At 42.8% G+C, this 13,299-nt stretch overlaps 1 protein-coding gene across 1 annotated transcript; it reads right to left on the reverse strand.

Moving 5' to 3' along the window:
• Positions 1–155: 155 nt before the first annotated feature.
• Positions 156–10,573, reverse strand: prkag1 (protein kinase, AMP-activated, gamma 1 non-catalytic subunit). Its single transcript, XM_006807573.3, has 13 exons — positions 10,450–10,573; positions 9,346–9,397; positions 9,163–9,263; positions 9,000–9,081; positions 8,853–8,911; positions 8,642–8,687; positions 8,500–8,554; positions 7,189–7,315; positions 6,831–6,996; positions 6,695–6,732; positions 6,391–6,537; positions 1,950–2,049; positions 156–1,842 (listed from the first exon to the last, which is right to left on the reverse strand). The coding sequence occupies exons 1-12, from the start codon at positions 10,456–10,458 to the stop codon at positions 1,951–1,953; spliced, it is 981 nt and encodes a 326-aa protein (XP_006807636.1). The 5' UTR covers positions 10,459–10,573; the 3' UTR covers positions 156–1,842; position 1,950.
• Positions 10,574–13,299: the final 2,726 nt, after the last annotated feature.

A 13,299-nucleotide genomic window follows, 5' to 3' on the forward strand; every position in this document is an offset into this window, starting at 1 on the left:
CTTACTATCTGATTTAAATGTCCCTCCAAAGAAAAAGCTTCATCAAAAATAAGCTTATGCATCTGTGAGGAACCTAAATCACCCAGTCGCTGTTTAATCAATGTCAAATATATTCATCAGTAATTAGCCACTGAAAAAAATTAAATAAATACAAACACTCTTAAAGAACCTTTATTGCTCATTGTTTAAATTATAATATCACTGTAGATTAGTACAAAAACTGTGCAGTTACATAGTTGTACACAATCCATTTCACATATCCTAAAACAGAAAGTGTGACATGTTCCTCACTTTATCTTCTTTAGAAAATAGAAAACGCTGGTATGTAGTGATTTTGATAAAGTCAGTCCTCTAAACGCAAAAAAACCATAAAAACTACATAAACCTATAACAGCCGATGTTCTGACACAGTAAATAAATCACATCAACACAACACAGAGAGAACAAAGAAAACAAAAGCAGAATAACTGAAAGTAATGGTCAAATTAACAAAGTAGGACTGATTTTTAACAGAATGAGATTTTGGAGCACTGAAGCCATAAGCAGATCCCTTTACGACTAATAATGACACCAGAACCGGCACCGGGGGGGGGGGGGGGGTCTCTTGAGTGAAGTATAGAATCCATTACACATGCAGTTATAAGACAACACACTAAAATGGCAAAATAACACCTATAAATATCCGGAGACAAGCACTCAAAGAGGATACAGCACAGTTAATGTTTGTCTTCAACAGCAAATTCATTTTAGACTTCACTCTAAGTGCTCTTCCAGGTTTGCCTGTGGCTGTCTGGCTACACAACAGACTGAACTCTGAGGCCTTGGATTCTTTATAGAAACCTCATTCAGGTGTTTTGGGGGAAAACTTATCAGGCCAAATAATGGTTCATTCTTAACTGAAAGGTACTGAGTGGCTGTAGAATATTGTATCCACTGCATGATGCTGATACTCGAGTAGAAAGGGCAGTCTAAGGCTGCACACCTCCACCAAAGCTTTCATCCAGATAATTTTTTTTTAAACAAAATGAGTTTGAAAGGTCAGTGATTTTTATGTTGGCCCCAGTTTTATATATCAAGTACAGGGGAACGGGTCACAAAACCTCCTTGGTGGAGGTAACTCTTCAATAAGTCTTTGCAAATTGGAAGGGTGAAGTGGTTCAAACTGAATATGGTAGTTTGTATGTATGTATTTTACCAGCATTTATATAATCAAGTTAACTGAATGAGGAGTAATATCAATAACATCATACTACTACTTAAACAGAGAACAAGGCTCAGAAAAGGCTCTGAAGTGTTAAGAGAGTGCTGATCAATCCAAGCGGCACAGTTCAAAATCACCCTATTGGCAGGCTTTATGTGTGTAGATTTCAGCTTTAGATCAGAAGAAAAGTGATGCCAGCAAAAGGCAAAACAGGAAAATCAGTTTTCCTGTAAGGTTACAGACTATTTTATTATTGGACACATCTAACTGTCCTATATGTTGCTGGGTATTCCTGAGCAGCTACAGCTCCCCTCCAGAGGATTCTTGTGCTTCTGCATCTTTCTTAGTTTTCCAGTGACTCAAAATTTGGCTCAATTTACAGGAGGTTCTGTATAAGCTGTAGTACCAAAAAAATATTTTTATATGGTTTAAAATTCACAATCTTTTGGTTTCTGTAGACAAATAGAATTATTCATGGGTAAATTACAAAAAAACAAAAAACAAACAAAAATTATTGATAGAACTTCCATTTGCTGTCATAATTCCCCTCTTACAGGCTTGGTTATCTCCTCTCCTATGCTCCGGTGTCACCTTTAAAATGTGCAGCCTTTCATTTTTTGAGTAACTTTTCCAATTTGTCCCTGTAGGCAGAAAAATCAAATAATCACTTCAAGTTTATGTTCAGTGAATCCCCCTTATATTTAAAAAAAAAAAAAATAGGTAGGCTTCAGTACAGAAGTGTACGTACTCTATTCTCTATCTGTAAGCACTAAGGCTTGGAGGATATCCGAAAGGGAGACGATTCCCTTCACCACCTCGTGCTCATCCACTACCACCAGCCTGTGCACCTGCAGGGAACACAAGAACATTGTTAGTGTTACACTTATCTCAGCAAGGTACAATTTTTACCTATGGAACGTGGGGAGAAACTAGTGTAAGACAAACTGTACACAGACAGCAGCTTTGATAGCAGAAGTAACAATTAGTTGTTTTTTGTTTTTTTAATATGATTTCAAATTATGTTTTGAAACAATTATGACAAGAGGTGTGCCCACAAATACCACACAAAAAGGCGCCGGCATGGATTCAAATGCAGGATGTTCTTGCTGTGAGGCAAACGGGGGTGTGCTATTATTTATTATGGTGCTGATTTTTTTAATTTTTTTTTTTTTTTTTTGTAATGTCTCCTCCGTGAATCGCAACCTTGTCGTGGTGGAGGGGTTTGTGTGTCCCAGGGATCCCAGGGGCTATGTTGTCTGGGGGCTTTTGCCCCCTGGTAGGGTCTCCCATGGCAATTGGTCCTGGGTGAGGGACCAGACAAAGAGCGATTCAGAAGACCCCTATGAAAAAAAACACAGAGGGAACAGTTTACCCTGCCCGGGATAGGGTTACCGGGGCCCCGCCCTGGAGCCAGGCCCGGGGAGGGTGCCCGAGGGCGAGCGTCTGGTGGCCGGGCCTTAGTCCATGGGGCCCGGCCGGGCACAGCCCGAAGAGGAGACATGGGCCCATCCTCCCGCAGGCCCACCACCCGCAGGAGGCGCCATAGGGGTCGGGTGCATTGTGTGCCGGGTGGCGGCCAGGAGCGGAGGCCCTGGCGGACTGACCCCCGGCTGCCAAGACTGGCAATAGGGACATGGAATGTCACCTCTCTGGTGGGGAAGGAGCCTGAGTTAGTGCGTGAGGTTGAGAGGTACCGGCTAGATATAGTCGGGCTCACCTCTACGCACGGCTTGGGCTCTGGAACCAGTCTCCTGGAGAGGGGCTGGACTCTGTCTCAGTCTGGAGTTGCCCCTGGTGAGAGGCGGCGGGCTGGGGTGGGTATTGTAATATCCCCTCGGCTTGCTGCCGGTACGTTGGGGTTTTTCCCGGTGGACGAGAGGGTTTGTTCCCTGCGCCTTAGGGTCGGGGAACGGGTCCTGACTGTCATCTGCGCTTATGCGCCGAGTGGCAGTTCGGAGTACCCAGCCTTCTTAGAGTCCCTGGGGGGGGTGCTGGAAGGTGCTCCACCTGGAGACTCTGTTGTCCTGCTGGGAGACTTCAATGCTCACGTGGGTAACGACAGCGAGACCTGGAGGGGCATGATTGGGAGGAACGGCCTCCCTGATCTGAACCCGAGCGGTGCTTTGTTATTGGACTTCTGTGCTAATCACAGTTTGGCCATAACGAACACCTTGTTCGAACATAAGAGTGTCCATAAGTGCACGTGGCACCAGGACGCTCTAGGCCGTAGGTCGATGATCGATTTTGTAATCGTATCACCAGACCTGCGACCATATGTTCTGGACACTCGGGTAAAGAGAGGGGCTGAGCTGTCAACTGATCACCACCTGGTGGTGAGTTGGATCAGGTGGCGGGGGAGGACGCTGGACAGACCTGGTGCACCTAAACGCGTAGTGAGGGTGTGCTGGGAACGACTAGCAGAGGCCCCAGTCCGCGAGATCTTCAACGCACACCTCCGGCAGAGCTTCAACAGCATTCCGAGGGAGGCGGGGGACATTGAGTCCGAATGGACCATGTTCAGCGCCTCCATTGCCGAAGCTGCTGCATTGAGCTGCGGCCGCAAGGTGGTTGGTGCCTGCCGTGGTGGTAATCCCCGAACCAAATGGTGGACACCAGAGGTGAAGGGAGCCACCAGGCTGAAGAAGGAGTCCTATCGGGCTTGGTTAGCCTGTGGGACTCCGGAGGCAGCTGACAGGTATCGACAGGCCAAGCGGAATGCGGCTCGGGCAGTGGCTGAAGCAAAAACTCGGGTGTGGGAGGAGTTCGGAGAGGCCATGGAAAAAGACTTTCGGACTGCCTCGAAGAGGTTCTGGCAAACCGTCAGGCGTCTCAGGAGGGGAAAGCGGTGCTCTACCTGCACTGTGTATAGTGCTGGCGGAGCGCTGCTGACGTCGACTGAGAAAATTGTCAGGCGGTGGAAGGAATACTTCGAGGACCTCCTTAATCCCACTGACGCGTCTTCCAAGGAGGAAGCAGAGTCTGGGGATGAGGGGAATGACCCGCCAATTTCTGGGGGCGAGGTCACTGAGGCAGTTAAACAACTCCTTGGTGGCAGAGCCCCTGGTGTTGATGAGGTCCGCCCCGAGTTCCTGAAGGCTCTGGACGTTGTAGGGCTGTCCTGGCTGACACGCCTCTGCAATGTTGCGTGGAGATCAGGGGCAGTACCCGTGGATTGGCAGACCGGGGTGGTGGTCCCCATCTTTAAGAAGGGGGACCGGAGGGTGTGTTCCAACTACAGGGGGATCACACTCCTCAGCCTCCCCGGGAAAGTCTATGCCAGGGTGCTGGAAAGGAGAGTTCGTCCGCTAGTCGAACCTCTGATGCAGGAGGAACAATGCGGTTTTCGTCCTGGTCGCGGAACACTGGACCAGCTCTTCATCCTCTCGAGGATACTTGAGGGTGCATGGGAGTTTGCCCAACCAGTCTACATGTGTTTTGTGGACTTGGAGAAGGCATTCGACCGTGTCCCTCGGGGTGTCCTGTGGGAGGTGTTGCGGGAGTATGGGGTGTCTGGCCCATTGCTACGGGCCTTTGTCACCGGTTCTGTTCATAATTTTTATGGACAGGATTTCTAGGCGCAGCCAAGTGGCGGAGGGCTTTCGCTTTGGTGGCCTCAGGATCTCATCTCTGATTTTTGCAGATGATGTGGTTCTGTTGGCTTCATCGGGTGAGGGCCTCCAGCTCGCACTGGAGCGGTTCGCAGCCGAGTGTGAAGCAGCGGGAATGAGGATCAGCACCTCCAAATCTGAGGCCATGGTTCTCAGCCGGAAAAGGGTGGAGTGCCCACTCCGGGTCGGGGATGAGGTCCTGCCCCAAGTGGAGGAGTTCAAGTATCTCGGGGTCTTGTTCGCGAGTGATGGGAGAAGGGAGCCGGAGATCGACAGACGGATTGGGGCTGCAGCTGCAGTAATGCAGACGCTGCACCGGTCCGTCGTGGTGAAGAGGGAGCTGAGTGTAAAAGCGAAGCTCTCAATTTACCGGTCGATCTACGTCCCTACCCTCACCTATGGCCACGAGCTGTGGGTAGTGACCGAAAGGACGAGATCGCGGATACAAGCGGCGGAAATGAGCTTCCTCCGAAGGGTGGCTGGCATCTCCCTTAGAGATAGGGTGAGAAGTTCGGCCATCCGGGAGGGGCTCAGAGTAGAGCCGCTGCTTCTCCACATCGAAAGGAGCCAGCTGAGGTGGTTTGGGCATCTGGTAAGGATGCCCCCTGGGCGCCTCCTGGGTGAGGTGTTCCAGGCATGTCCCACCGGGAGGAGGCCCCGGGGCAGACCCAGGACACGCTGGAGAGATTATATCTCTCGGCTGGCCTGGGAACGCCTTGGTGTTCCCCCGGATGAGCTGGAGGAGGTGGCTGGGGAGAGGGAGGTCTGGGCCTCTTTGCTTAGGCTGCTGCCCCCGCGACCCGGCCCCGGATAAAGCGGATGAAGATGGATGGATGGATGGATGGATTTTTTTAATGTATACTTAGTTCTTTAACTGAGTAGTTTGGAATAAATCACAAATTTAACAATACCTATTTTGTCCATCTACATGGCCTTGCTGCAAACCCTCAGTTTATCCTCTTTTTGAAACAATGTAATAATATGCTAATTAGACATGTGGTAATACTGATTATAATCCTAATCCTCATTCATCTCATAGTGGGCCTTGATACAGCCTCTGAATTTCTCCTCTGCCTGAAACAAACAGCTTTAGCATCTTTCCCTTTAAGGCCACCCTCTCTTTAGCCAGCCTTCTCCTGATTTGCTGCACCTCTCAAACAGAATGTTTGAACAGCAGGTGGGTGAGGCTTCTACAGGCAGAGCTGTGTGCTTACAATGACTATCACAGGGATATCACCTCTCACTGAAATCATACAGACCTAACAATGGGGGGGGGGGGGGGGGGGGGGGGGGGGACGACTCTGAAATAGAGCATGAGAGAATACTTTTACCTAAACCGGCCTCAATATTTTAAACTTTTATATTATATAGATGGAAAGAGAACATAAGGAAAGGCATAATAAGTCCCCTTTTAATGAATATTTAATTTTTCCTACAGATGCTGTGACAAAACAACAAAACACTGAAAGTTAAAGCTCAAAATCTGCTACTCAGATTATGCATGATAAGGAGCTTAAATAGTGGATGATTGACACATGCAGTAGATAATGTGAACAAATAATATGTACATCCTCTTCTCACCTCAGCCTCCACCAGTCTGTTGATAATGGCCTCGAGGGTGTCATGCCTGTTGCATGTCAGCACTCCTTCAAAGTACTGTGAGCGGTGCTGCAAGGCTTTGGTCACCGTCACATCCAGGTTGTTGTACGTCTTCTCTGCTGCTAGATTCTGTAAAAAGACATGCTCTTATATGACGCTTCTAATGCATTGTTCATGATTTACTGTCATCATAAGAGTGCATTTATGGTGTCACAGACAGCACAATGTGCCCTGTCAGATGGTGGTGAGACACCTAAACAGCATGCAGTGAGTGCTTATAACTTACTATAACATCAAATTTTGAGTAAATGTCCACCACTCGACCTGCAAGACAGACACAGCACAATGGAGCATAAAATTCAAGATTTCTGAGATGGTTAATGGAAAACCAACAGGGGCATCATTTCAGTCAGTCCTCATACCTTTGTCATCAACAACAGGGAGCGCTGACACTCTCTGCTCAACAAAAATACCCAGAGCTGTGTAGAGCGGTGTGTCTGCACGGACCACTGCTATGTTCTTGAAAGTCCCGATATTCAGTTCTTCTAAAGTTTGCCTCAAGAACGAGGGTTTTGGCATCTCTGCTATCTGAAAACATAACAAGCATTTTAGATAACTGAATAAAAACTGTAAGGGAATGGGTGTTTTAGTTAAGGAAATTAGATATTCCCAGACTACTTAACTGCAGACTCTTCTCTATTCAAAACAAAAATGAAGATGGCAGATGATTTAAAGTACTTAATGCAGCTCCAGTGTGGTGAGGAGCTCCGGGGGACTTACAAAAAGCTTCAAGAACTTGAGAATCCTCTTGTGTGTGAGAATATAGAGCGTGTTCCCCGTCAGTGGGTCAATTACAGGCAATCTGTGAATCTTGTTCTTCAGCAGAGATGACACAGCATCATACAAACTGTAACACAGAAAGTAAGTTAATAAAGTTATTTAGTCTGCTAAATGAGACAGAAAACGACTGAATAAAACATTATGAAGAGACACATTGATGAGCAACTTTATTAGTTACACCTGTTCAGCTGCTCATTAATGCAATTGTCTAGTCAGCCAATCACATGGCAGCAGCTCAATGCATGTAGACTGATTTTACTCTGAACACTGCATGTTTGTTAGCATTTCAGAAACTGGTTATCTAATGGGATTTTCCTGCACAGACATATCTAGGGTTTTTTAATCATTTAAAAAAAAAGAAACAACACTGAAAAGGTGAAAAAATGCCTCGGTGATGCCAGAGGTCAGAGGAGAATGGCCAGACTGCCTCAAGCTGATAGGAAGTTAAGAGTAACTCAAACAAACACTTTCTGCATACCAACCAAGGTATGCAGAAGAAAATCCCTGAACACACAACACACTGAAGCTTAAAGCAGAAAACAGTGAAAACATCTGGAGCATCAAGAGATGAAAAATATAACAAAGATCAGCTAGAATCCAATATCAGACAAGAATGAGACAACATTCCTCTTCTAAAAGTCCAGCAGCTTGTCTCCTCTGTTTCCAAACTGTTGTGAAAATGAGAGGCAATGATGCAACAATGCTGTTATTTAGCCCTTTAAACCGCCAATCATGTGTTTTATTGTGAATCTCAGCCCATCACCACTGGCCCTATTTTTTGTTGTTGTCGTTTTTTTGGGGGGTGAAGGGGGGGGTGGTTACTTTATTTTTTAGTTATTTGATTTGTATGTGAGTGTTGTGTTTATATGATTATTTGTGCAAAATGTGAATACAAAGAAGAAAAGACACTTTTTCCAAAAAAAAAAAAAAAAAGGACGCTACACATAGCTAAATATGGCCGTGTCCCAACATTTGGGATGCATTGTTGACATCAAATTCAAAATTATTGTGGGTGGGTTTGCCATGTTTGGCAAACATGCATTTCATTAGTTTTTATTTAGATTTCAACACAGGATCCCAAGGTTTGGGGCAATCGAGGCTGTATACTCTAGCCTTTCCTAATTTCTCAATAGTATATCTATGCAAAGTGATTCTGGTCAACAAACTAACATCCAAAGGGACTTTTCAGAGTTTAATATTATAGTGCAAATAAGCATTCACAAACTTAAAATAGCACATTCTGTTACTTACCTTGCATTAGGAGATATGCTAACCAGGGGCTTGAAAGAGTCTTGAAGGTACACCTCTATTGGAAATAAGAAAAGACAAATATGAATTTTCCCTTTAAGATGTTACAAGTACATTATGTTACATATTAATAAAGGATTTTCACCTCTCCAGGTTTCAATTTTGTGCTCTTCCAACTCATATATCTGAACCTGAAAATTTACAATAAGGGAATGGAGGGATCAAGTAATGCAGAAACGAAGAAAAAGTGCATGTTTGACCAAAAATAAGGTAAAATATACATAACTAAAACAACCTTGGACGGAGTTTAGGTTTGAGATTTAATCGGTTACATCTATTCAGTGTCTACATCTTACCAATGGAGATTTGTAATAGCGATGAAGAATGTTAATGAAGTCTGTGATGGTTAGCATACCTGCAGAGCAGAAACAGGAGTCCATTATTATTTAAAAAAAAAAGTTTTACTTTTTAGTGCAACAGAGCCAAATGAAAGTTACTCTTACCAACAAAACACTGCTTCTTGCTATCCCATAAAGGCGCAGCTCGCACCCCATTAGAAACAAGAGCAAAAAATGCCTTTTTCACCTGAGGATGAATTGCACAACAGATTAAAGCTATACTAGATCATGAAAAATATATGTATTTAATTTAGGGTCTTTGTTTTACCTGAAGTGATGTATCAAACACAACTAATTTGGAGCTGGTGGGCACAAGGTCATAACAACGATGAGACTTCATAAACCTGGTGTACACATTGTGTTCTGGATCTACAGGAATGAGAATCAGCTGTCACTATTTTCTAAAAATAACTGTTTCCCAGCATGACAGACTGTGTTGCAAGCCCCTTACCTTCAATAACTGGGTCCTTCTTGCTCTCAAGATCATCAATAGTTACTGGAATCTGAAAGATAACGTTTATATCACCAAATGAAGTGATATTTTTTGGTTGCGTTCTATCTATTATTTAACACCAATATTGCTCTGACACTACAACACTTTATTTTATACATTTTAATATTTACATTTTTTGGGGCACAAGAGAGATACATCCATACAAAGCATTTCTAGAAATAACCTGATATTTCTAGAAGTGGTTATTTCTAGAAACATGGTTGTGTTTATGTAAAGTTTTGCAACCTGATATATTGGATAAGATGTGGGAATGTCTGGTTTTGACATGCACGGCAAAGTCAGATCTGAAGTTTATTGTTTGTTTTAAAGAAGTTTATCGTAGCTGATGTCGGAAAAAAAAGTTTAAAGACCGTGAGAAGTACAGCCCAAGGAGTCGTCTGATAAACATGTATTCACTGGAAGTGTCGCTGACAGGTCAGCTGTTTCCAGAGGAGTCATGAAAACCACGAAAATGTGAACCGTTTCATTGTTTATGACTTGACTCTGAGACTTGGGTAACTGTACTTTAACACCGAGCCATAGACTGCACTTAAGCAGCTGGCTAAACATCAAACAGTATAACTTTGCAGTCAAATAAGATCCTCTGTAATTAGCGAGATAATTTAGTGATTTCTAGGTGTCAAAAAAGACTCTGTTACTCTGACAAGTAACGAAACTTTGGAAAATAAATAAATAAATAAATACTATAACAGAAAGGTTAGCGGAGTATTAGCTAGCCTGTCAGTCAGTTGACATTACTGAGCCTGTCGAGGTGACTTTCTATTTACCATAAGGCTCTTAAGCTGCGTCATTATGTCGTGTATTGTTACATTTTTACTGGTAATTGTGACAGGTACCGGGACTGATAATTATATCCGTTTTCCTGACAACTGACTAAGCGCAATAATAAGCGGGTTGGCCCCAACAACCACTCCACCAAGAATTTGCTCGCTAGCTAGCTTGTACCGTTAGCATGCTTCAAAAAGTCGGGTAAGTTCATTTGGTTTAAACGTGAGAAAGCTCGGTGGAAAACCTCTCTGTATATACAAACTACTAACTTACACACTCCATGTTCCATTCGCTGATTCGCTTCTCTGTAGCCGGTGTGTGCAGCTCTCCAAACCTCGAAGGTCTTCCGCTAACTAACTAACAACAATCAGCATGAATGGTTGTGTTGTCTCTGCCGTAATTGCCGTAATATTGCCGCACTCCAGGGATGTCATTTTAGCTCTGAAGCAGGTAGCACTCAGGAGTAAAGAATTTGTGGTTTGTTTTATTATTGTGTAAATAAAAAAGCGTTCAGGAGTCCCGTGGAATATTAATTTTGAGGAAAACTGAAAAATTATTTAGACTATTTAGAGTTACTCTGTTGTCTTGGAATTCTTGCATGCTACATAAAGTTTGGTTGAACAAAAAAAAGTTAACGCTTAAGAAAATCTTCTCTAGTGCTTTTTGGCTCAGACAACTTCTTAATACCCCCCCCCCCAAAAAAAAAATGGTTTTGGTTGATAAGGTATATTCAGGTATATACAGTAATGTGTGGGACTCAGCCACTATTGAGCAGTATGAAGATGGGAAATTGGGAAAATTGGGAAATATTGAAAAAACTGGCTGAGAAAATACTGGGCATGAGTCTTTTCAGTTTCAGTTTCAGAGCAGAATAATTAGAAGCAGCATAACCTCTAACATATAACAATAATACTATATAATAAAAGAAGAAAGTACACTATACACGTCACAATCATCTCTCTCTCTCACACACACACACACACACAATCATATACAGGGTGGGCCATTTATATGGATACACCGTAATAAAATGGAAATGGTTGGTGATATTAAAGTCCTGTTTGTGGCACATTAGAATATGCGAGGGGGCAAACTCCTCAAGATGGGTGGTGACCATGGTGGCCATTATAAAGTCGGCAATCTTGGATACAACTTTTGTTTTTTCAATAGGAAGAGGGCCATGTGACACATCAAACTTATTGGTAATGTCACAAGAAAAACAATGGTGTGCTTGGTTTCATCCAGTATCCGTAGTTTCAGGTGCTCGTATCTTCACACCATAGACAATTGCCTTCAGATGACCCCAAAGATAAAAGTCTAAGGGGGTCAGATCGGGACACCTTGGGGGCCATTCAACTGGCCCACGACGACCAATCCACTTTCCAGGAAACTGTTCATCTAGGAATGCTCGGACCTGGCACCCATAATGTGGTGGTGCACCATCTTCTGGAAAAACTCAGGGAACGTGCCAGCTTCAGTGCATAAAGAGGGAAACACATGTAGCAATTTCAAATATCCAGTGGCCTTGAGGTTTCCATGGATGAAGAATGGACCCACTATCGTTGTACCCCATATATCACACTGCGTTCAACAGATATCAACACAATTTCGATCCGCTCCTCACGTGTTAACCTCTTCGACATGTCAATGGCTGTGAACAAAGAGAAACTTGTAAATAACTCATGAAAGAATAAAGTTACGTTGAAACCAAGCACACCATTGTTTTTCTTGTGACATTACCGATAAGTTTGATGTGTCACATGGCCCTCTTCCTATTGAAAAAACAAAAGTTGTGTCCAAGATGGCCGACTTCTAAATGGCCACCATGGTCACCACCCATCTTGAGGAGTTTGCCCCCTCACATATACTAAAGTGCCACAAACAGGACTTTAATATCACCAACCATTCCCATTTTATTACGATGTATCTTTATATATTAGTGTGTGTATGTATATGTTTCATTGTGTAGAGGTTGAATGTTAGTAGGAGTGGAGATGGAGTCTTGGAGTCCAGACTGGTTGGAAATTACTGCACATTATGATTTATCAGTCCCCACTGTGTGCTTGTGTATGTACACATGTGGTCTGCTACTGTTGATCATTGTAGAGTCTAACAGCAGCTGAAAGGAAATACAGATAATACAGATGGTATTTCATTGTGCAATGCACAATTTTACATCAGATAACTGTTTTGCAGACCAGTAGAAGCATCTCCCATTATGAATATTATCAGAAACAATACCACCAGTATCTCTTTTATAAGGCAAAAACATTGTGACTTAATTGCAGTTTTTGGAAAAATACAATTTTGGTTTGACTCAAATATAATGCCAGTACTAACTACCAGTACCATTTATTTTCAAATAATATAAATATGGCTATTTTACAGTACACTGAAAACCCAAATCACACCTCTAAATTTCTAAAAAAAAAAAATTTAAAAAAACCCTTTACTACACTGAACTCAATAAATTTCCTTACTTCCTTCTCTTTGTATTTTCCACAGTGAATTACCTGTTCTTCCTTATTAATAGCTGAACTTTTATCTGGTGAGACTTCTGCACATCATCTGTATCACATAAACAAAGAACTACACACAACTTAAATCCCATAGCTTTATTATTATTTGTGATTTTTTTTTTTAAAGAAAGTATGTCAATATGAATATTTAACATGATTTCAAAACTGAAAAAGAACCCCTTTTTATGCATTTAGTTTAAGTAGCTTTGGGAATCACTATAGAACAAAAAAAAAAAACCGCAATTTGAATCATCTGCTAACAGCAAAAAATTTTTATGACATATATCACCAATATAATCAATATTCACAATATAAGGATGCTCTAATATATTGGTATCTGCATATAATTGTCCTATTGACCGTCATCGGCCTGTTAAATAATACTAGATGGACTGATGTCAGCAGTTATAGTTTCTCTATTGAGTAACATCAAATTTGAAAGGGTAGGGTACTCAAATCTTGTAGTAAAGGGCAATAAAAACTTAACATTTTTAAAAATATAAAAAAAAAATTCTTGTACAAAAAGCAGATTTAATAAAACTAATTTCACAAGCTAAGTTCCAAAAAGGAAGGGGGGGGCAAAATCATCAGACACATCAGATGA

The sequence above is a fragment of the Neolamprologus brichardi genome, chromosome 5 (genome assembly GCF_056152115.1).
Source record: "Neolamprologus brichardi isolate AB-2024 chromosome 5, ASM5615211v1, whole genome shotgun sequence".
Classification (NCBI taxonomy): domain Eukaryota; kingdom Metazoa; phylum Chordata; class Actinopteri; order Cichliformes; family Cichlidae; genus Neolamprologus; species Neolamprologus brichardi.

Bases quoted from the DNA above. Each gene is read 5' to 3' on its own strand.
- prkag1 (XM_006807573.3), bottom strand. The intron at 9,082-9,162 runs GTAAAACAAAGA...ATTCATCCTCAG, and splicing joins TGTTTGATACATCACTTCAG to GTGAAAAAGGCATTTTTTGC. The intron at 6,538-6,694 runs GTAAGTTATAAG...GTCTTTTTACAG, and splicing joins ACTCAAAATTTGATGTTATA to AATCTAGCAGCAGAGAAGAC.